Source organism: Jaculus jaculus, chromosome 6 (genome assembly GCF_020740685.1).
Source record: "Jaculus jaculus isolate mJacJac1 chromosome 6, mJacJac1.mat.Y.cur, whole genome shotgun sequence".
Taxonomy (NCBI): Eukaryota; Metazoa; Chordata; class Mammalia; order Rodentia; family Dipodidae; genus Jaculus; species Jaculus jaculus.
In genome coordinates, this window is record NC_059107.1 from 24311413 (window position 1) to 24334245 (window position 22833).

The 22833-nt window shown below is 48.6% G+C and overlaps 1 protein-coding gene across 3 annotated transcripts in view; it reads left to right on the forward strand.

Moving 5' to 3' along the window:
- Positions 1 to 22833, forward strand: part of Wwc1 (WW and C2 domain containing 1) — a 193464-nt gene that overhangs the window by 147191 nt on the left and 23440 nt on the right. For 2 of the 3 annotated variants that reach the window (XM_045153651.1, XM_045153652.1), the window contains exons 13-17: positions 1 to 81; positions 620 to 706; positions 2481 to 2673; positions 12413 to 12565; positions 14769 to 14860. In XM_045153651.1, the coding sequence (XP_045009586.1) occupies positions 1 to 81; positions 620 to 706; positions 2481 to 2673; positions 12413 to 12565; positions 14769 to 14860 (606 nt within the window). The remainder of the gene's footprint in view (positions 82 to 619; positions 707 to 2480; positions 2674 to 12412; positions 12566 to 14768; positions 14861 to 22833) is intronic. The other variant, XM_045153653.1, reaches the window with a different exon arrangement.

The window sequence follows — 22833 nt, forward strand, 5'->3', positions numbered from 1 at the left end:
ACCGAGTGCTTCAGAACCTGCTGCTTTTGACAGTGACGAGTCAGAGGCTGTGGGAGCCACTCGGGTTCAGATCGCCCTAAAGTAAGTGATGGGGTGGGGGGGGGTGTGGAGACAGTGGGTGGGTTGGGAATTGAACCTGGGATAGCAAGCACCTTTCACTGCTCAGCCATCTTCCCAGCCTTTTATTAAAGAGGGAGGGAGAGAATGGGCACGCCAGGTCCTCCAGCCATTGCAAACGAACTCCAGACGCATGTGCCACCATGTGCATCCAGCTTACGTGAGATCTGGGGAGTTGAACCTAGGTCCTTAGGCTTCTCAGGCAAGTGTCTTAACCACTAAAGCCATCTCTCTGGCCTGTGATGGTTTTTTTTTTTTTAATTGGGAATTCATTGTCAACATTTCAGTATTGGGAAATTCCCTACAATTGGTTGACACCTCTTTAGAGATTCAGATGACTGGCAGCCCTGAACTGGCATCCTGTTGTAGCAGCAAAGCTCTGGTGTGTGCTGCCCGGGTCATCATACTTGCCAGCGTGACCCGCAGCTTTGTCCTATGACGAAAGAGAGGGGGCGGGGAAGATACACCAATCCGTGCTCCCGTCTGTCCCCTCTCATTTCAGATATGATGAGAAGAATAAGCAGTTCGCAATATTAGTCATCCAGTTGAGTAACCTCTCCGCTCTGTTCCTGCAGCAAGACCACAAAGTGTGAGTATATAGCCGGGCAGTCGCGTGTCATCCTCTCGCCCACCGTGCTTATCCCCAGGGATCACTCCAGCTGCGTCTCATCCCAGCTCTGAGTACCACCATAGCTTTTCATTTTTCGAGGTAGGGTCTCACTCTAGCTCGGGCTGACCTGGAATTCACTATTTAGTCTCGGTGGCCTCAAACTCACGGTGATCCTCCTACCTCTGCCTCCCGGGTGCTGGGATTAAGGGCGTGCGCCACCACACCCAGCCCGCCACGGGTGTTTAGTGCACGTGAGCATGTTGGTGCTGCTGGGCTTGCACAGACGGGCCCCGCGGCAGGCAGGCCAGCCTCTCTGGGAGAGAAGCACCCTGGAGTTTTCGTTCCTTCCTCCACGTGCTGCTCCAGGGATGACGGGTGAGCACATTCTTCATGGGCTCTGCTCTCCAGGACCGTGCCCTCATGGACAGCAGTGGCCACAGTCCGTGCTTTCTTCTCCACCCTGCTCAGCGATTTCACAGTGTCAACGCCAGGCCCTGTGCTTCTGGAGCCAGGATGTGACTGGGTGTCACGTGGCGGCCACTAGGACAGCAAACACCTACGGTGTCTACGTGCAGTCCTCTTATGGACCGAGTTTTTGTTGTACCTACGTGTTTTCTCCTGTAATGAGGCCGAGAAAGCTGGAGGCAGCAGCGTAGTAACACGTGGGGGAGGAAGGTGGGGAATCACAAGGGACACCAGGCTGGACTGTGGGTTGTTTTTGGCCTTTGTCCATGCACACGGTGCCGGGGCAGTAACCTCCACAGCTCTTCGGTACTCAGGCCGAGCTGTGGATGAGGTCGGGGCGCGTGGGAAAAATGCACCTGCACTTTTGTTAGGCTCATCAGATGACAGTGCCGGCAGGAGGAGAACATTTTGGCCCTCAGCGCTCGGCATCCCCAGCGCCACCATTCCTCAGAGCTGGCACACCGCCGTGGCCAGCGCTGCTGCACCCCCTGCCCTGCGAGGCTCCCTTCGGGCTCCACAAGCTGTGAGAGTCTTGAAGATTTGGAGACCCAACTTTGCACATCCTTCACAGAATGAGACTCTACACTCTTTCCCCACTACTTCTCTTTCTTTCTTTTTTAATTTATTTATTTCAGAGAGTCAAAGAGAAGGAGAGAGACAGACAGACAGACAGAATGGGCGCGCCAGGGCCTCTAGCCACCTGCAAGCAAACTCCAGACACATGCACCACCTTGTGCAGCTGGCTTACGTGGGTCCTGGGGAATTGAACCTGGGACCTTTGGCTTTGCAGGCAAGCACCTTAGCTCCTAAGCCATCCCTCCAGTCCCTTTTTTTTTTTTTTTTTTTTTTTTTTGAGGTAGAGTCTCACTCTAGCCCAGGCTGACCTGGAATTCACTGTATAGTCTCACAGTGGCCTTGAATTCGTGGCAATCCTAATGCCTCTGCCTCCTGAGTGCTGGGATTACAGGCATGTGCCACCATGCCTGGCTTGAGATTTCTTTTTTTTTTTTTAAGTATTTTATTTGTTTATGAGAAAAAGAGAAAGAATGGGCATGCCAGGGCCTGTAGCCACTGCAAACAAACTCCTGATGCATACGCCACCTTGTGTAATTGGCTTACGTGGGTTCTGGGGAATTGAACCTGGGTACGTAGCTTCACAGGCAAGTATCTTAACTGCCGAGCCATCTCTGTAGCCCTCTTCCTGGGGATTTCTGCACTGGGGCTAACCAGCACATTAGTCCCAGACCTTGGCTAACCCAGCTCCCTTGGTGGCTCCATCCTCCTCTAGGAACATCCGTGTGGCCATCCTGCCTTGCTCCGAAAGCACCATCTGCCTCTTCCGGACCCGGCCTCTGGATGCCGCTGACACCCTCATGTTCAATGAGGCATTCTGGGTGTCCATGTCCTACCCAGCCCTTCACCAGAAGACCTTACGAGTAGACGTCTGTACCACTGACAGGAGCCACACCGAGGAGTGCCTGGTGAGGGTCGTGTCTGTCCATTCTTCTTAAGGTGAAGGTGGCACAGGTCGTGGCTCAGGTCACACTCGTTCTGGACTCTAGGTGAAGATGCGTCTATAGAGAATTGTATTCCCAGACTTTTGGTGAGTGGGAGCCCCTGGAAAGACCTGGAGGGTGCTAGCCATGTGCTTCAGCTGCTCTGGGCATCATTAGACCAGACAGCAAGCACAGCCAAGATATCTTTTGGCCATTTTCCATCTAGCTGTGTGGCCCTTGGCAAGTTACTTCACATCGCGGGTCCCACTTTCCTTGTCCGTAAAGTGCAAATATGGCCTCCCTGATGGCCACAGGAGAGGTCTTGTGAGGCTTGTCTGAGATTGCAGACTATGAAGTCCCTGGCTTGGTAGGTTCTCATTGGATCGGGCCATTGTTGGGCCCCTTTCTGGAGCAGAGGCTGCCACCACTGCCACCCCTCCCTCCTCCTCTTACCACCCCCACCACCACATTGGCAGGGTTGGAGGTGAAGTGACCCTGGATACCTTTGCATCCTGAAGGTGCCACACCCTTAGAGGTTTGTTCAACTTATATATATATAATATATGTATACACATACATATATATGCGTGTATGTATATATGTATGTATGTTTATATAAATATATATACATATGTATGTATATATATAATTTATTTGCAAGCAGAGGGATATAGACACACACACAGAATGGGCATGCCAGGGTTAGAGGTTTGTTCAACTTACATACACACACACACACACACACACATATACACACACATACATATATAAGCATGTATGTATATATGTATGTGTGTGTGTATAAATATATATGTGTGTGTGTATGTATATATATAATTTATTTGCAAGCAGAGGGATATAGACACACACATAGAATGGACATGCCAGGGCCTCCAGCCGTTGCAAATGAACTCCAGATGAATGTGCCACCTTGTGCACCTGTGTGTACATGGGTTCTAGGGCATTGAACCTGAGTCGTTAGGCTTTGCAGGCAAGTGCCTTGGCCACTAAGCAGTCTCTCCAGCCCTTGTTGAACTTTTTTTTAACCTAGAAAATGAGACTAATACCTCACCAAGGGGCTTCTCATTTACAATTGAGTTGAACGAAGCCCAAGGCTTTCTTATCTCTGGGTGCTATGATAAAGGAGCCCAAGTGTGTATATTCAACCTAGAAGGAAGCTCTGCTCACTACACCTTCCGTGGGCGCCCGCTGTGTGCTCACCCCAATGCTGGGCGCTGGAGATTTGCTAGGCGAGCCCCTTCGATGAGGAGCCAGCACGTAAACTGTGACGCGGGCTGTGTTGGAAACGGGTGGGTGGAGGTGACAGAGGCCAGAGGCCGTGGGGAGCGCGTGGAGCTGTCCAGCCAGGGCGGTGTCTGCGCCGCTGCGCCTCCTCCCCGCCTCGGCATCTGGAAGCTGGAGCAGAGACCGCTTCCTCCTCTGCAGGCTGCCTCCCCTCTCCCGGCGGGAGCCCAGAGAGGCTTGTGCTGTCTTGCCTGAGTCCACATGTGCTGAGAACCCCTTCCATTGTCATTACCTTCTCATCGTGGGGAGAAAGCACCCGACCAAAAGCATCTTGGGGAAGGGAAGAATTTATTTGGCTTTGAGCCTCGAGGGGAAGCTTCATGGTGGCAGGGAAAAGTATGGCACAAGCAGAGGCTGGACATCACCTCTGCCATAGCATACGGCAGACAACGGTGGGAATATTAGCCAAGCTCCAGCAAGGCTCCGCCTCCCAAATTGCCATCAGTTGGGAACCAAGAATTCAAAGCACATGAATTTATGGGGACATCCGGTTCATCACATGTTCTCTGTTAAGAAATTATGGCAAGCCGGGCATGGTGGCACACGCCTTCAATCCCAGCACTAGGGAGGCAGAGGTAGGAGGATCACCATTGAGTTCGAGGCCACCCTGAAACTCCATAGTGAATTCCGGGTCAGCCTGGGCTAGAGTGAGACTCTACATCGAGAAAAAGAAATTATGGCAGTGCATTCTCAGGATGTAAGGGTGGGTCATCAGGTCACTCCCAGCTCTGTCACGTAACAGTCTTCAGTTTCTAGTTTTGGTTTGTGAGTCTGTAACACGTGCCTCCTCCTGCCGACTTTTCCGGATGTGCCCAGGAACCGATAGGGCACGGGAATAGCTCTGCTCTGACTTAATAACACTCGTACCAGTTACCTGGTGCCCTGATTAAAATGAAGATTTGGATTTGACAAGGTCTGTGCAGGGCCTAAAGAGCTGCATTTCTCACAGACTCCCAGGGGACCTGATGCTGCGTACCTAGGGGTCACACTCTGTATAAAAAGGCCATCGAGCAACAACAGAGTGCCCGCGGGACACAGGTTTCCATCACTTTCCTGCTCAGCTGGGACCTGTAACAACGCTGCGCCAGTGAGCATCAGTGGGATGACAGATGTGTGGCGTACGCTGAACCAAGTGTTGACAAGCGCTATCTCGATTGATCCTCACTCCAGTCTTACAAAGTAGGGCCTTTCCAGCAGTGGAAAACTGAGTCACAAAGGTGAAAGAGCTTGTCTTAAGTCACGTAGTTGTACACAATGGCATAGACAACTGCTTCCCCTGAACTTCATATGGAATGATGGCTCTCACACACCCAGCGAGCATCCTTGACTACAGGGTACACATGCCAGCGCCTCGGCGTTCTCTTTGCTCAGGATTCTTGTCAGTGGGATCGTTGACAAAAAGAGCTTGGAGAACTTGGTGGGCATTGAAGGAAAGAGCAGAAATATATTTTTTTTTCTCCCAAACCCTGGCTCCCGTAGTGAAGCATAGGGATTCTGAAATGAGAAGAGACTCAATCTCGCTTTCTTCTCCGAAGTGGGTGTCCTTTATTCCTCCTGCCTAATTGAAGCCTGGCCATCGCTGGTTACCATAGCAGCAGCCCAAGCACTCATCTTCCCCAGGCTTGTCACTGTCCGTGACCAGTGGGAAACCTCCTTTCCTGCCCACAGTGTCAGGCTGGTGTGTTTGGATGGCTGGAGAAGAAGAAGTGGGATAGGCGGGGGAAAGGGCTGCTCTGCTCCTACGTTGGGGCTCCCTGCCTTGTGCGGGTTGTGAAATCCCTTGTCTGTTTTAATCTCCTTCATCTGCCAGGCAATTGCAGTTGTACCCGTACCAAGCAGTACCTTTACTGGCACAAGAGCTCTGTGTGGGTTATCTCTATTTTTAGCCTAGCCCTAGGAAGAAGCAGTGGAGGTGAGCTCCATTTTTATTTATTTATTTGTTTTTATTTTTATTTTTTTTTTTTTGAGGTAGGTTCTCACTGTAGCTTAGGCTGACCTGGAATTCACTATGGGGTCTCAGGGTGGCCTCGAACTCGCGGCGATCCTCCTACCTCTGCCTCCCCGGTGCTGGGAGGAAAGGCCTGTGATGTCCATTTTACAGAGTACAGAGAAAGGCCAAGTAGCTTGCTCAGGTCTTCCAGCCATCTCCTCAAGAACCAACGTGGATTTGAAGAGTCACCCTTCCATGTAGCTGATCCCTGAACTCATCTCAGAGACACGGGGGGGGGGGGGGCTGGTCCTCACCTCCCCAGACCTAGATGAGTGGGTTTAGGGAAACACACGGCCTGCTGGCCCCAAGATTTCAGGCCTGCCAACTGCGCTAGCCTAGCACGGGGCCACTCCCACCCAACCAGGAAGCTCAGTGCTGCCTGGCTCAGGTTCGGCAGGGCAGCCCCCAGAGCTGCTCCTTGCGACCGTTCCCTGTGTCTCTCTTTTACTCGCTCACACTCGCTCGGCTCCGTCCCACCATGTCCAAGGGGCCCGTCCCCCGCCCCTCCACGCCTGTGCAGCCGCCCGGAGCGTGTACCTAACCATGCTGTCGTGTTCTCTGACAGTTCACCACCACTGGCTTCGTGCAAATGCTGAATGCCGCTAGCTGTTCCCCTGTGTTCCCGGCTCTACTCCCTCTTCCAGCGCAGTGACAAACACGCTGTTCCCTCAGGGACGCAAGAGAGAACTGGAAAGGGTCCCCCCACAGCTTTCACCCACGTGCGGTGATTTGCGTAGCTTCTCCTGGTCCTCTGGTGTCTGAAGACAGACCTCTGTGCTCCTGCCCGTCCATTCCTGGTGACTTCAGCAGTCATTCTGTTATTTCCTTGGTCTCCGGTGTTCTCTCCTCAGCTGGATCCAACCTGTGGACATACCAGTGTGCCGTCGTATCTCCCAGCCTTAAAACCAAACTTGCCGGGCGTGGTGGCGCACGCCTTTAATCCCAGCACACGGGAGGCAGAGGTAGGAGGGTCACCGTGAGTTCGAGGCCACCCTGAAACTCCATAGTGAATTCCAGGTCATCCTGGGCTAGAGCGAGACCCTACCTCAAAAACCCAAATATTCTTCTTTTTCTACTCCACCTCCACATCCGGGTACTGTTCTTTCCCTCTACAGCAACACCGTGGCCACCCCAAGTGGCCTTCGCCTTTTCCTCCCGCTCATCGCCCGGCCTGTTCGCCACGCGTGGCCCAGTTGCTCATTGCATTCCACAGTCCCCTCGCGTGCATCCTGGCTGTCTTCCGTCACTGGCGCCCTGGCTGCTGGCTTCCCTGTCTTGGGCCTTCACTGATCCCCCCTCAGTTCCCCGACTTCTACACTGGAAGGCCCCTGCACTCAGGTCTTGCTCCTGTCCCTGTCCTAGTCCCTCCCTTGGTGGACTCCTCTTACTCCCCACACTCAGAGACCGTCCCTCATCTGTGACCCACGTGTCCACTGCCATTTCTGCGCCTTCTGTGGCATAGCTCATGAGCATCCTTCACCCACACGGCACCTCTGATCATTCATTCTGTCTTTTTTTTTTTAATTCTTTCTTTATTTGAGAGCGACAGACACAGAGAGAAAGACAGATAGAGGGAGAGAGAGAGAATGGGCGTGCCAGGGCTTCCAGCCTCTGCAAACGAACTCCAGACACGTGCGCCCCCTTGTGCATCTGGCTAACGTGGGACCTGGGGAACTGAGCCTCGAACCGGCGTCCTTAGGCTTCACAGGCAAGCGTTTAACCGCTAAGCCATCTCTCCAGCCCCATTCTGTCTTTTTTATTTTGAAGTATTTTACTCATTTGGTGGGGAGGGAAGAAGGGAGAGAGAAAGAGGCAGAAAGAGAGAATGGGCACATCAGGGCTTCTAGCCACTGCAAACGAACTCCAGGCACATGTGCCACCATGTACATCTGGCTAATGTGAGTACTGGGGAATCGAACCTGGGTCATTTTTGGCTTTGCCGACAAGCACCTTAACCACTAAGCCATCTCCAGCCCCATTCTGTCTCAAAATTTTTTTATTTGACAGAGTGAGAGGCAGATATATATATATATATATATGGAGAGAGAGAGAGAGAGAGAGAGAGAGAGAAGAGAGAGCATGTGAGTGAGCGAGCTATGTAGAGATAATGGGCACCAGGGCCTCTAGCCACTGCAAACCAACTCCAGATGCACGCACCACCTTGTGTATTCGATCTTATGTGGGTACTGGGGCATCGAACTTGGATCCTTTGGCTTTGTAAGCAAGCACCTTAATGGCGGAGCCAACTCCCCAGCCCTTGTCCTGTGTCCTTGTTGTCTCAGCTGATGGCAGTTATATTCAGCTGTTCTCAGGCAGACACGATGGGCTCATCCTTGGCCGTCTGTTTGCACACTCTATCCTATCAACTTCACCTTCTCAAGATCTCCGACTCCATCCACTTCTCGCCTTGTCCTCTGTATTACTCCAATATTGTCCTCCTCCATCTCCACACTACAGGCCCTTCTCCTTCCTTCTTCTCCAGTAGCCAGAGTGTCATACTTAAGTGTTAGGTTGACGCATGCCAGCACTTAGGATGGTTTGTCTCTGGGTCCTTTGCCTGGCCCTCAAGAGTCTGCAGAATACAGCCCCTGCTTCTCCCTCGAATTGCATTCCTCAAAGTTCCCGGAGTCTCTTGTGTTCCTTGAGTGCGAAGCGTGCTTCCCAGGCTGCTGCCCTGTGCCTGGGCCTCCCTTCTCCCAGATGCTCACAGCCAGACCTGCTTCCTTGCCTCATTCTGAACTTTACTCCAATGTCCCCTTCTCAGAAACAGCCTCTTGCTCTCTGTAGAAAATCCTGTTTTCCCCTCACTCTCTCAGCCCCTCTAAATGTGTGGTGGCACATGCCTATAATTCTAGCACTTGGGTGGCTAAGGCAGGAGGATCACTATTTCTAAGCCATCCTGGACTGCATAGTGAAACCTTATCTTAAAAAACAAACAAAAAGAAAAGCCAAATGTGGTGGCATCTACCCGTACTCTCAACACTTGGGAGGTGGGGGCAGGAGACTCCAGAACCTAAGGGATCCTCAGCCACATGGGAATTCAGGCCAGTCTGGGCTACACAAAACTCTGTCTCATAAGCAAGGAGAGCACATGTAGCTTTGTGGGAGAGTTCTTACCTACAATGATAAGGCCTTTTATTCGATCTCTGGTGATGCCAAAACAGTCCACATTCCCTTTGATCCCCTCTCCCTGCATTATTTTCTCTATAGCACTTTAAAAAAATTATATTAAAATATTAGTAAAATTTAGGGTGTGTGTTATTGTTACCTAATATCATTTCTGAAATTGGAGACTATCTGCAGATGTTTGAGGATTGCCTGAGCCCAGGAGTTCAAGACCAGCTTGAGTGACATAGCCAGACTCCTTGAAAGAGAAGGGGGAAAATGCATTTATTCTAAATGTCAGCTGATATTTATCTTTATTTATTTATTTATTTTGGTTTTTTGAGGTAGGGTCTCACTCTGGTCCAGGCTGACCTGGAATTCGCTATGTAGTCTCAGGGTGGCCTCTAACTCATAGCGATCCTTCTACCTCTGCCTCCTGAGTGCTGGGATTAAAGGCGTGCGTCACCACGCCCAGCTTCAGCTGATAGTTGATCGATGACTTTGTTTCCTTTTTTAAAATATTTTACTTTTATTTATTAGAGAGAGAGAGAGAATGGGCACACCAGGACCTCTAGCTGCAAACAAACTCCAGACACATGTGCCACCATGTGCATCTGTTTTATGTGGGTTCTGGGGAATTTAACCTGGGTCCTTAGGCTTCACAGGCAAACGCCTTAAGCACTAATCCATCTCTCCAGGCCACCTTTCTGTTTCTTAGTGGTGTGCAGAGTAATAGTGTGCCTTATAATTGATGGCATCTTTATTTTTTTTTTGTAATGTGGGGTACCTGCCTGGTGTGCCCCATGTGCTTGCCTGTGGTGGGGTGTGGTGGCTGGAGGTGTCCTCCACTCCATCACCGTTCAGCATGGTCTGGCCTCTGAACTGGAATCTCTAATGATTCCGGTTCTCCCAGGACTCCAGTGCTTCTCAGGTCTTTGCTCGTAAGCAGGACTGGGGTTATAGGCACACCCCTGGCTCCTATATTTAAAGATTTTGGTGGATCACTGTGAGTTTTGGGGCCACCCTGAGAATACAGAGTGAGTTCCAGGTCAGCTTGGACTATTATGAGACCCTACCTCAAAAAACAATCATAAAAATCTCTGGTGGTTTCCTGCACTCATGCTTGAGCACTTAACCACTGAGCCATCTCGCCAGCCCTGCGGCATCTTAGTTCAGCGAAACAACACCGAGCTCACTTACTGATTTCTCCGTTTCTCCCAGACGCAAGCCAGCTTGGGAGGGCTGGAATTTTCGTCCGCCCTATATCCTGAGGCATCCTCAGTACCTAGAACAGCACCCAGGGTGTATAGTCATTCTATTCAGGAACCAAGTGTGCTGAATAAATGAATAAAAATACACACACCCTCAGAGTCCATCCAGTTTACAGAACCAAGTGATATTCCCATCTACGAGGCAGCCTCAATAGGCTGTGTAGCTTGTTATGATTTGACAGAGGTGTCACACATCCAGGCTGTCCTCACGACCCCTCCTGTTGTACCTCAGTCCTAGCCTGTCATATTCTGAACTGTAATACCCATTATTTTTTTTTTTTATCTCCGCAGGAAACTGTCAGCCCCTGGGGAAGAATCATGTCCTAGGGGTTTCTCTGAATACAGAGTCTGTAGTGGGCTCGGGGAATATTAGTTGAATAAATAAAGGAGTTAGATACCTGCGTGTGTATTAAATTTACATTGATTCTGAGCGCCTGGAATATGTCAGTCACTTAATTCCAGAATCGACTGTAGCCCTCCCAGTGGTCCTGCATGAGGGAGTTGTTTTCCTTGTTTCCCTGGTGAAGAAGCTGGTGTCAAACAAAGTGCCAGAAATGGGTTGACTTCCTGTCCCTAGGCAACACATTTTGCTTCGTGTTGCCAGAGCCCTTCCATAAAAGTAACCTCCCTCGCCAGGCGTGGAGGCGCACGCCTTTAATCCCAGCACTCGGGAGGCAGAGGTAGGAGGATCGCTGTGAGTTCGAGGCTACCCTGAGACTCCATAGTGAATTCCAGGTCAGCCTGAGCTAGAGTGAGACTCTACCTTGAAAAACAAAACAAACAAACAAAAAAAAGTAACCTCCCTTATTTATTTATTTGACAGAGAAATGGTAGGGGGGCGGGGCAGGGGTGAATGGGCACACCAGGGCCTCCAGCCACTGCAAATGAACTGCAGACGCATGTGCCCCCTTGTGCATCTGGCTAACATGGATCCTGGGGAATCAAACCTCTGGCCTTTGGCCTTGCAGGCAAATGCCCTAACCGCTAAGTCATCCCGCCAGCCCAGTAACCTCCCTTTTTGATTCCCGTAGCCTCACTACAGTGTGTGTTGTTGTTAGCACTCTAGATTGTAGCAGATTTGGTAGGGGAGAAATCATAGGTGGATCTTTCACCTCACTTATAAGGACTTGTTCAGTGTTGCGTTCCTTTCATCCTGTCCCCTGCTAGAGAGGGGACTGTGTGGGGTACCCCATTCTTAGTACCAAACCCAGAACCTAGCAGTGAATGTGATTAGTACAAGAGAGGCCCACAGCAGAGCCAGCTATATCACAAGTTTGAGGACTGCTGGGCTACGTGAGACCTTGTCTTAAAAAAAAGAAAACTAAATGCATACATAGATACATACACACACACACACACACACACACACACACACACACACACTGATATGGTTGCATATACCTGTACTCTTAGTACTCTAGAGGGCAAGGCAGGATGGTCACTGAGTTCAAGATTGAGCTACAGAGTGCGTTCAAGGTCAGCATGGACTTCACACAGAAGCCTTGTCTCAAAAAGGAAAAAGAAAATGATAACAAATGGACGTTGTAGGGCTGGAGGGATGGCTTAGCGGTTAAGGCGTTTGCCTGCAAAGCCAAAGGACCCAGGTTTGATTCCCCAGGACCCACGTAAGCCAGATGCACAAGGGGCACATGCGTCTGGAGCTCATTTGCAGTGGCTGGTGGCCCTGGTGCAACCATCCTCTCTCTCTCTCTCTCTCTCTCTCTCTCTCTCTCTCCCTCTCTCTCTCTCTCTTTCTCTGTCAAATAAATAAATAAATAATAGAGATGGGCATTACAGAATGTACCCCGGTCTCAGCTTTGTGGGTAGCTGAGACAGGAGCACTACTTTAGTGCAACCTGAGCAACATAGTGAGACTCTTATCTCAAAAGTGTATACACCTGTGAATGAATGAGGTGGTGCAGACCGTTAACACAGTCCCTTCCTTCTTCCCAGGAAGCCTCAGCCCCTCTGGGGTGTGGGGTAGGGGACAACTAATTTCTCAGAATGCCCCATTGCTCCCTGGTTGCAGTTTCCTTCTCTGTGTTTCAAACAGGGAGGTGCTCAGATCAGCCTGGCTGAGGCCTGCCGCTCTGGGGAGAGGTCGACACGCTGGTACAATCTTCTGAGCTACAAGTACTTGAAGAAGCAGAGCAGGGAGCCCCAGATGCTTGGAGCCACGGGTCCTGACCCAGAGCCAGACCACACGGTGAGCTTGCCCAGCGGGATGGTGTGCTTGCCCCCACGCCTGCCACATTGGACGGGCCACTGAGGGGAAACCTCTTCCAGAACCAGTCAGGCAGGGAGGCTGCTAGGAAAAGGGCACAGGAAAGGTCTCTGCTAAGGACCGCCCTGTCCACCTCATGCCTTTCAGCGTTTTTGCTTCCTCCTGAATTTTGCATTGCTTTGTGCTGCTCGCCTGTTAAAAATCCTTAATTCACAATGCTTAAAAAAATGAAGCGGTACAAAAAATAAAATAGGGCTGGAGAGATGGCTTGGCGGTTAAGCGCTTGCCTATGAAGCCTAAGGACCTCAGTTCGAGGCTCGGTTCCCCAGGACCCACATTAGCCAGATGTACAAGGGGCACACGCATCTGGAGTTCCTTTGCAGTGGCTAAAGGCTCTGGCATTCCCATTCTCTATCTATCTGCCTCTTTCTCTCTCTCTCTCTGTCACTCTCAAATAAATAAATAAATAACAAAAAATAAATAAATAAAAGAAGCAGAGGGTTGTGTGTGTGTAGTTCAGTGTACAGAGCAAGTCTAACTTGTGTGAGTCCCTGCAAAAAAGAAGTGCTGAGCCGGGCATACTGGTGCACGCCTTTAAGCCCAACACTGAGGGAACAGAGGTAGGAGGATCGCCATGAGTTTGAGGCCACCCTGAGACTCCAGAGGGAATTCTAGGACAGCCTGGGCTTCAGCGAGACCCTACCACGAAAAACCAAAAATAAATAATAAAGAAAGAAAGAAGTGCAGAAGGAAGGAGAAAGCTGGGAGGTAGAAAATTAACCTTTCTTTAGACCTCACTGTGTGCAGAGTCTGTCATGGAAACTACAGGAAAGCAGAAGTCACAGGAAAGATAGTCAAGGTGCCTATTTCTGGTTGGACCACAGTCAGTAATATCTCTCAAAACCTTGGTTTTCTTTCCTGTCAACCATGAGCCTAAGGTGTTGTCACAAAACTTTGAAAAAAAATGTATGTAGGGGCTGGGGATTTAGCTCAGCAGGCCCTGGGTTTGGTCCTCAGCCGTGGAAAAAAGAAAATATAAAGAATGCTTGGAGTCCAGCATGATGACACACTTTTTTTTGGAGGGGGGTGTTCGAAGTAGGGTCTCACTCTAGCTCAGGGTGGCCTGGAACTCACAGTGATCCTCCTACCTCTACTTCCCAAGTACTGGGATTAAAGGCATGTGCCACCACGCCTGGCATGGCACACTTTTTTTTGAGAGAGAGAGAATGGGTGGACCAGGGCATCTAGCCACTGCAGAAGAACTCCAGACGCATGTGGCACCTTGTACATCTGGCTTACATGTGGGTCCTGGGGAATCGAACTGAGATCCTTTAGCTTTGCAGGCAAGCACCTTAACTGCCAAGTCATCTCTCCAGCCCTTGTTTTGTTTTTTTGAAGTAGGATCTTACTCTAGCCCAGGCTGACCTGGAATTCTCAATGTAGTCTCAGGATGGCCTTGAACTCGCAACAGTCCTCCTACCTCTGTGTCCCAAGTGCTGGGATCAAAGGCGTGTGCCACCACACCTGGTACAGCTACCAGTTCTGCTCTGCCCCTTGCTGCTTTCCTGGTTGCCAATTACTTGCTAGGTTATTTTATTGCATCATCTTGTATGTAGATCATAACTATCTTCAAAATGATTCTTTCTAGAACATATTGGCAGAAAAGGAGTTTTAGGGAGGTCTAATAATTTCCTTGAATCACACAGGCTTCCTCACCAGTAACACCATTTGGTCAAGTTGTTCTTCCGGAAGCCTTCCCTGCATCCTCCCTGCATGCCCTTCCCGACTTGCCTCATTTCTCTGTTCCCACATACAATGCTTACTTCTCTCCATATCCTCATTACGTTATGCTATATTAGTGATTCATGCATTTGTTTCCCCGATGGCTCTCTGATGTCCGTGGTTAGATCTCTGATTGTCTCCCTCAACTGCTAAATCTGTCTGTCTTCCGGAACTCTGCTAAATAGATCTGTACGCACGTGCACCTGGGGAAGTCTGCGCAAGTTCCTTCCAGTGAGAGAAGTGGAGCGCTGTAGCCCGGCGTACAGGCGCCCTTGCGCTAGGCACTTGGCCACTCTGCCGTTCGGATTCTTTGTTCTCTAGGAAGGTCACCTGTCTGGAATACTCTGATTGCTGGCACCCAAAGGACACCCGCTGACCAACCCCCACCCCGTGTCTCTTACAGGACGCAGTGTCTGTCTTGTTAGAACAGACAGCTGTGGAGCTAGAGAAGAGGCAGGAGGGAAGGAGCGGCTCCCAAACACTGGAAGGCAGCTGGTGAGTGCTTCCCTGGGGCAAAGGCCCATTTAATCAAGAGCAGGGTTCCCTGGGGGCTCCATCATGTGCCCTTGCTGCTGGCCATGAGACAGGACAGGTTGGCACAGTGTTGCCTAAAACCCTTCCTAGCTTGTCACTTCGGGTTTTGTGAGTCACACTACCTAATACTCCTTTGTATCTTGATGTGCTGACATTTATTTTGGTGAAAAAAAAAATTTGATATGTATCATTTATTTACTAGAGAGAGAGAGAGAGAGAGAGAGAGAAAGGGCGCACCAAGACCTCCAGCCACTGCAAACGAACTCCAAACTTATGTGCCACCTTGTACATCTGGATTACACGGGTACTTGGAAACCAAACCTGGATCTAAAACTTAGACTTCGCAGGCAAGCTCCTTAACTAAGCCATCTCTCAGAACCGAAAGTAATTTTATAGAGGGAGCTGTGGAGATGGCTCAGTGGTTAAAGGCACTTGCTTGCAAAGCCTATGTGTTTGGATTTGATTCCCCATCACCCATGTAAAGCTGGATGCAAAAGTGGCACATGTGAGCTGGGCATGGTGGCACACGCCTTTAATCCCAGCACTTGGGAGGCAGAGATGGGAGAATCGCCATGAGTTTAAGGCCACCCTAGGACTACATAGTGAATTCCAGGTCAGCCTGGGCTAAAGTGAGACCCTACCTTGAAAAACAAAACAAAAACCAAAAGTGGCACATGCATCTGGCATTTGTTAGCTGCAGCAAGAGACCCTAGCATGTACGCATGTGCACATGCATTCACACATACACACACACACAGACTCACTTTAAAAAATAAAGAGATCTGAGCACAATAGCTTACACTTACATAGTACAGGAGAGCCTGAAACAACAGGAATATTGCTATAAACTCAAGGCCAGCCTGGGCTACAGAACAAATATTAAGGAAAATTTACTATGAATATTACATTTGCATTATTTGCCCAAACCGATTATTCAGTAAGGATTGCAGTTGGCTGCTAGGAATAGTCAGTATAAAGAACAGGTGTGAATGTTGTCCTCAGCTGGGCATGGTGGAGCACGCCTTTAACCCCTGCATTTGGGAGGAAGAGGATTGCTATGAGTTTGAGGCCACCCTGAGACTACAGAGTAAATTCCAAGTCAGCTTGGGCTAGAGTGAGACCCTACCTCAAAAAAAAAAAAAAATTTTTTTTTTTAAGTCTCTTCAGAGGGCTGGAATGATGGCTCAGTAGTTAAAGGCACTTGCTGGGGTTCAAATCCCCAGTACCCCCATCAAGCCAGATGCAATACATCTGGAGTGTGTTTGCAATTGTAGGAGGCCCTGGCACTCATTCTCATTCTCCCTCCCTCCTTCCCTCTCTGCTTGAAAATCAATAATCAAATATTTAATATGTACCATATAAAATAAAAAAGAACAAAATAGTTTCTCTTTCACTTAAGAAGACTGAGAAGATACATTGTCTTTTATTAGCTACATAATGTTATTGGAAACCCAGGCTCCTTCTTCGGTTCTGTCTTGCTATCTTCACTCTGAGACCTCCATCACTGAGGCTGCTTTGTAAGCCCAAGGTGGCTGCCAGAGGACTGCCATCAGGCAGGCATCCGTCAGAACAGACTGAGAATGACTGTGCCTGTCTTCTGCAAGTTTTGTATAACCTAAGCAAAGCTTTTTTAACCTTAGAAAGTTTGGACTATAACTTGTATTTTTTGTCCCACACCTCTTTTTATAAATGTAAATTTTCATGTGGTTATATAATGTACTTTTTGCATTCCTCCACCACCTTCGCCTTGCCCTGCCCTTTCTTCCATGTTGACTTTTTTCCCCTGGACAGTCACTGCCAAGTTCTTGTTATTAGCACATATGTAAATTTATGCACCTATAGTGTCTAAATCCCGCAAGTGAGAGAAAACATAGGCTATGTGAATTTTGAAGATACAATGCTACTTTTGGTGTTTTTTTTAATATTTTTTATTTTTCTTCATTTATTTGAGAGAGAGAGAAATAGGAAGGAAGAAAGAAAGAGAGAATGGGCACACCAGGGCCTCCAGCCACTGCAAATGAACTCCAGATATGTGCGCCCCCTTGTGCATCTGGCTTACATGGGTCCTGGGGAATTGAACCTGGGTCCTTTGGCTTTGCAGGCGAGTACCTTAACCGCTAAGCCATTTCTCCAGCCCACTTTTGGTTTTAAGTTGACATATACTTGTGCACATTTATGGGTGACATTGCCACACGTGGATAACTATGCTGTGTGCCCACCACACTAGGCTGATAAATGTGCATGCCCTTCAAGTGAGACATTTGTTGTTCCTTCATGGTTCCACTTGCCAAATTGTCAACCCACCACTGACTGTAATCCCACTGACCAGACTCAAACCAGAGCTTTCCCTCCTGTCTGAGTAACCCTACTATGTGAGCTCTCATTCTCTCCCTTCTCCAGCCTAGGGGGACCACCATTCTCTCTTCCCTAGGAGGTCAGTGTATAGATGCCATGTATGAAGGGGGTTGTGCAGTGTTTGTCTCTATGCGCCTGGCTCTTTTCACTTAGCATAGTGTTCTCCAGATCTTTCTACATCGTCACAGAGGACTACTGTACAATGACTAGCTTCCTGTGAGTCTACAGGCCACATTGTCCTTATGCATCCATCTTCTGATAGCTGCTTAGCTTGATTCCATGTGACGTGACTTTGTCACAACACAGCAGGCAGAGAAGCGTACAGCAGTGAATGCAGCTCAGAGCAGTCTTAGAAATCAAGCCAACCTTCCAAGGACCCATGAAACCCTTGCTCCTGCTACCAAATAAAAGTTGTGCTACAGGAACTCAAAAAAAAAAAAAAAAAAAAAAAAATCAAGCCACTCATGGAACCAGAATCTACCCTGAGACTACATAGTGAATTCCAGGTCAGCCTGAACTACAGTGAGACCCTACCTCAGGAAAAATAAATAAATAAATAAAAAGAAACCCCAGTTGAAGTCACTATGCAGATACCTATTCGGGACCCCTCTCAACTCATGACCTTTCTGCTTTATTTTCTCTCCTAGAAAGAAAAAAAAAATTACTTTTATTTATTTATTTATTTAATTTACTTTTAGTTAGGGTCTCATTCTAGCCCAGGCTGATCTGGAACTCACTTTGTAGTCCCAGGCTGGCCTCAAACTCATGTTACGGCGATCCTCCTACCTCTACCTCCCAAGTGCTGGGATCCTCCCCGGTAGTGGAATTAAAGGCATGTGCCACCATGCCAGGCTCAAATTTTTTTGTTTTTTTGAGGTAGAACCTCCTTCTAGCCCAGGCTGACTTGGAACTCACAGTGATCCTCCTACTTCTGCCTCCTGAGTCTTGGGATTAATGTCATGCACCATCATGCCCAACTAAATAAAAATTTTTTAAATTATTTTTATTTATTTATTTGCATGGAGAAAGAGAAAGAGAATGGGCAAGCCAGGCCTGCAAATGAAATCCAGATGTGTGTGCCACTTTGTGCATCTGGCTTTACATGAGTATTGGGGAATCGAACCCTGGTTTTTAGGCTTTGCAGGCAATTGCCTTTACCGCTGAGCCATCTCTCTAACCCCTAAGTAATTGAGGTGTTTTTTTTTGTTTTTTTTTTTTTTGTGTGTGTGTGTGTGGTAGGGTCTTGCATTCCTCCTATCTCTGCCTCCCTCAAGTGCTGGGATTAAAGGTGTGTGCCACCACGCCTGGACTTTTTTTTTTTTTTTTTGAGGTAGGGTCTCACTCTAACCCAGGCTGACCTGGAATTCACTATATAGCCTCAGGGTGGCCTCAGATTCACAGTAATCCTCCTACCTCTGCCTCCCAAGTGCTGGAATTAAAGGCATGTTCTATCATGCCCAGCTCAGCACCTAAATATATATATATATTTTTAAAGATTTTATATCTTATTTATTTATTTGAGAGAGAATGGGCATGCCAGGGCTTCTAGCCACTGCAGTGAACACCAGGCACATGCACCACCATGTACATCTGGTTTATGTAGGTACTGGGGAATTGAACATGGGTCCTTAGGCTTCACAGGCAAGTACCTTAACCTCTAGGCCATCTCTTCAACCCTCTAAGCAATTTTTGTTGTTGTTGTTGTTTTGAGGTAGGGTCTCACTCTAGCCCAGGCTGACCTGGAATTCACTATGGAGTTTCAGGGTGGCCTCAAACTCACGTCAATCCTCCTACCTCTGCCTCCCGAGTGCTGGGATTAAAGGCGTGCGCCACCATACCCAGCTTCTAAATAAATTGAGCATGGGGGGCATTAGGGCCTCTTGCACTGAAAACAAACTCCAGACACATGCAGCACTTTGTATATCTGGCTTAAGGTAAGCAATGTTCCTAAGGATGACACCAAGAAGTCCTCTGGCTTCCACATGCAAGCACACATGTGCACGCAACACACATGCACACACGTGCGCGCACACACACACACACACACACAAAACAGCATGGGTGTGGTGGCGCTTGCTTTTCATCCCAGAACTTGGGAGGCAGAGGTAGGATTGCCATGAGTTTGAGGCCACCCTGAGACTACATTGTGAATTCCAGGTCAGCCTGAGCTAGCATGAGACCCTATGTCGAAAAACCAAAAATAAAGCAAGCAAGCAAGAAAGAAAAAAACAGCATTACCAGTACTGCAAGCCCACACCTTCTTTTCCATCACTGTCCTTAACTCCCTCTACCTTCCCAGAGCCTCACGAGAATGGAGGAAATAATAGTGACTGTATGGGGATAACAGGAAAAAGTGCAGGAAAGTCAGAATGCAAAGTACAGAGTCAGCACTCAGTACATGCTAGAAAGCAACAGAAATATTCTCACTACCTTCTGGAAAGGAAATGATCACAGCCATAGATCCTACCATTTATATTTTTAAATATTTATTTGAGAGAGAGAGAGAATGGGTAGGGTACACCAGGGTTTCTACCATTGCAAATGAACTCCAAATGCATGCACCACCTTATGCATTTGGCTTTATATAGGTACTGGAGAATTGAACCCAGGTTCTTAGGCTTTGGAGGCAAGCCTCTTAACCACTGAGCTATTTCTCCAGCCCAGTCCTACCATTTGAAACTGCATGTTGGCCTTGGAATTCAGCTTTGAATGGATACAGCAGCTAGCTTGGCCAACTTCCTGTGAGCTCTTGTCAGGGTGGTCATTTGAGGAGCAGGAAGTGCTCAGCTCCCTGGGTTGAGAGGCACCACCAAGACCCCTGTCCTAATCTGAGGAATCAGATTTGTAATCAGATTTTTTTTTTTTTTTTGAGGTAAGGTCTTTAGCCCAGGCTGACCTGGAAGTCACTCTGTATTCTCAGGGTAGCCTCAAACTCACAGCGATCCTCCTACCTTTTCCTCCCCAGTGCTGGGATTAAAGGCGTGCGCCACCACGCCCGGCAGTAATTAAGATTTTTAAGTAGCTACTATGCTGGGGAAATTTCGTGTGGTAATTGCTCATCAGAGTTTCTGGTGGCACCACTTGGCTAATGCAAGTCACAGTGTTGTGAGCACAGGGCACAGGGTCTAGATGGCATGTAACAACCTGCAGCAAAGAGTAGCTCGTCTGTATGACCCTTGCTGTAGTCTCCAGTTATGTACCTGGTCTCAGAAGGAGCCTTCCCCTGAAACTCTCTGACTCCGGGTTCCTCAGACGATTCCTGGAAGGGGCCTCGGTGACAAATACTAGTGACCGCATGGCTTCTGCTGCATGTCCCCACGTTGTCCCCGCAGTGTGAGTGCGGCCATAGATAGTGTGCGGCCGGGGACACACCAGGGACAGTGGTGCGTCCTGCCAGCGCTCCACTTACGGACAATGAAATTCACATTCTTACAATTTGTACCTGTCACAATTATCATTTTCATTTTAATATTTTTTCAGCCATTTAAAATATGTATATATAGAAAAGCTATTCATAGCCTGTGCAGAAAAAGCAGCAGGCTAGCTTGGGCTTGCAGGCTGTAGTTCTGACTCTTCTCTTTGACTGTTTCTCTATGTGGTAAAGAACGTGAGGGGGTCCTGGAATTTTTGTTGTTCCCTTGTTGCCCACAGTATCACCACCCCTCTTGTCCTGTCCTTGGCACTCCTATACGTACCGCCTGGCATGATAGCCACCCAAGAGAAGGTCTGATGCCAGACATCGGCCCAGGTCCTCACTCCTCACACCCTGGCACTGGATCAGTAGTTTCCGCTAAATTCCAAGCCCAAGCTAAGGCTTTTCAAGGCGTCTCCTAGCAACCGCCTTCTGTTCTTTCTCCCCTTGTGGGCCCCTCTCTCCCCACCCTGCCCTTCAAACTTCCCCAGATGCTGACTTCCAAAGAGAGCTGGGATCCCAGAGCAGTGGGATCCTTCCATCTGCAGCCCCTCCCCCAACACTGGAGACTTCTTTTGGTGCAGGGGGCAGCCCCTAGCCTCTGGCAGTAGGTGGGGGTCTTCCAAAGACCAGCTCAGAGCTAATCCACTCCTTGAGAACCAAGGCTTCTAGAGGCACTGTTCTCTCTTTTTATTTAGCTGTCTGCATCAGAAAACTGGATTTCTTTCTTTCCTTCTTTTTGTTTTTAGGTTGTTTTGTTTTAATATATTTTTTATGTATTAGCAAGCAGAAGAGATAGAGAATTAGCATGCCAGGACCTCCAGCCACTGTAAAGAAACTCCAGATGCATGCAACACTTAGTGCATTTGGCTTTATGTGGGTACTAGGGAATCAAATCCCAGTCTTGAGATTTTGCAGGCAAGTGCCTTAACTGCTGAGCCATCTCTCCAGCCCCCCCCCCTTGTTTTGTTTGTTTGGTTTGTTTGTTTGTTTGTTTGTTTGTTTGAGGTAGGGCCTCACTCTAGCTCAGGCTGACCTATAATTTACCACGGAGTCTCAGGGTGACCTTGAACTCATAGCGATCCTCCTACCTCTGCCTCCCAAGTGCTGGGATTAAAGGTGTGTGTCACCATGTCTGGTTGTTTTTTGTTTTTTATACTTTACTTTTATTTATTTGAGAGAGAAAGAGGAAGGGGGAGAGAGAATGGGTGCACCAGGGCCTCCAGCCTCTGCAAACTACAAATGTATGCGCCATCTTGTGTATCTGGCTTACATTGGTCCTGGAGAATTGAACCTGGGTCCTTGGGCTTTTCAGGCAAGTGCCTTCACCATTAAGCCATCTCTGTAGCCTGGTTTGTTTGTTTTTATTATTTATTTATTTAAGAGAAATAGGCAGAGAGAGCGTGGGTGCTCCAGGGCCTCCAATCACTGCATACGAATTTCAGATGCATGTGCCATCTTGTATATCTGGCTTACGTTGGTCCTGGAGAATTAAACCTAGGTCCTTAGGCTTCGCAGGCAAGTGCCTTAACCACTAAGCCATTCCTCTAGCCCTTTTTGTTTGTCTTGTGACAGGGCCTTGTTATGTACGTAAAATTTTTCTCCTGCTTCTGCCTCCTGAGTGCTCAGATTTACGTGTATGCTGTCACATTTCCCTAGAAAACTGGGCTTTTTTGTTTTGTTTACTCAACAAAACTAAGAGTATTACAAAAATATAATCATAAACCATGGTAATGCGAGAAATCCTTGCATTTGCACCCTGGGAATTGTATGTGTGTGTCTGGGGCAGATAATCACAGGTGGTGTGGATGTATGCCAGGGCCCATGATCTTTACCATTTAGTAGAATGGTTCTCAGATCAGAGTACTCTTTTTTTTCATATACTTTTTATTTACTATTTATTTGCAAACAGAGAGAGATAAAGAGACAAGAAACAGAGAAAATGGGTGTGCCAGGGCCTGCGATGCTGCAAACAAACTCCAGATGCACATGCCACCTGGTGCATCTGGCTTTGCGTAAGCACTGGAGAGTCAAACCCAGGTCATTAGGCTTTGCAGGCAAGTGCCTTAACCACTGAGCCATCTCTCCAGCCCCAGAGTGTTCTAATCCTCGCTCAGGCACTCAGTTTAACTGAACTACCATGCCCAAGAATAGGCTCACTTGGGGA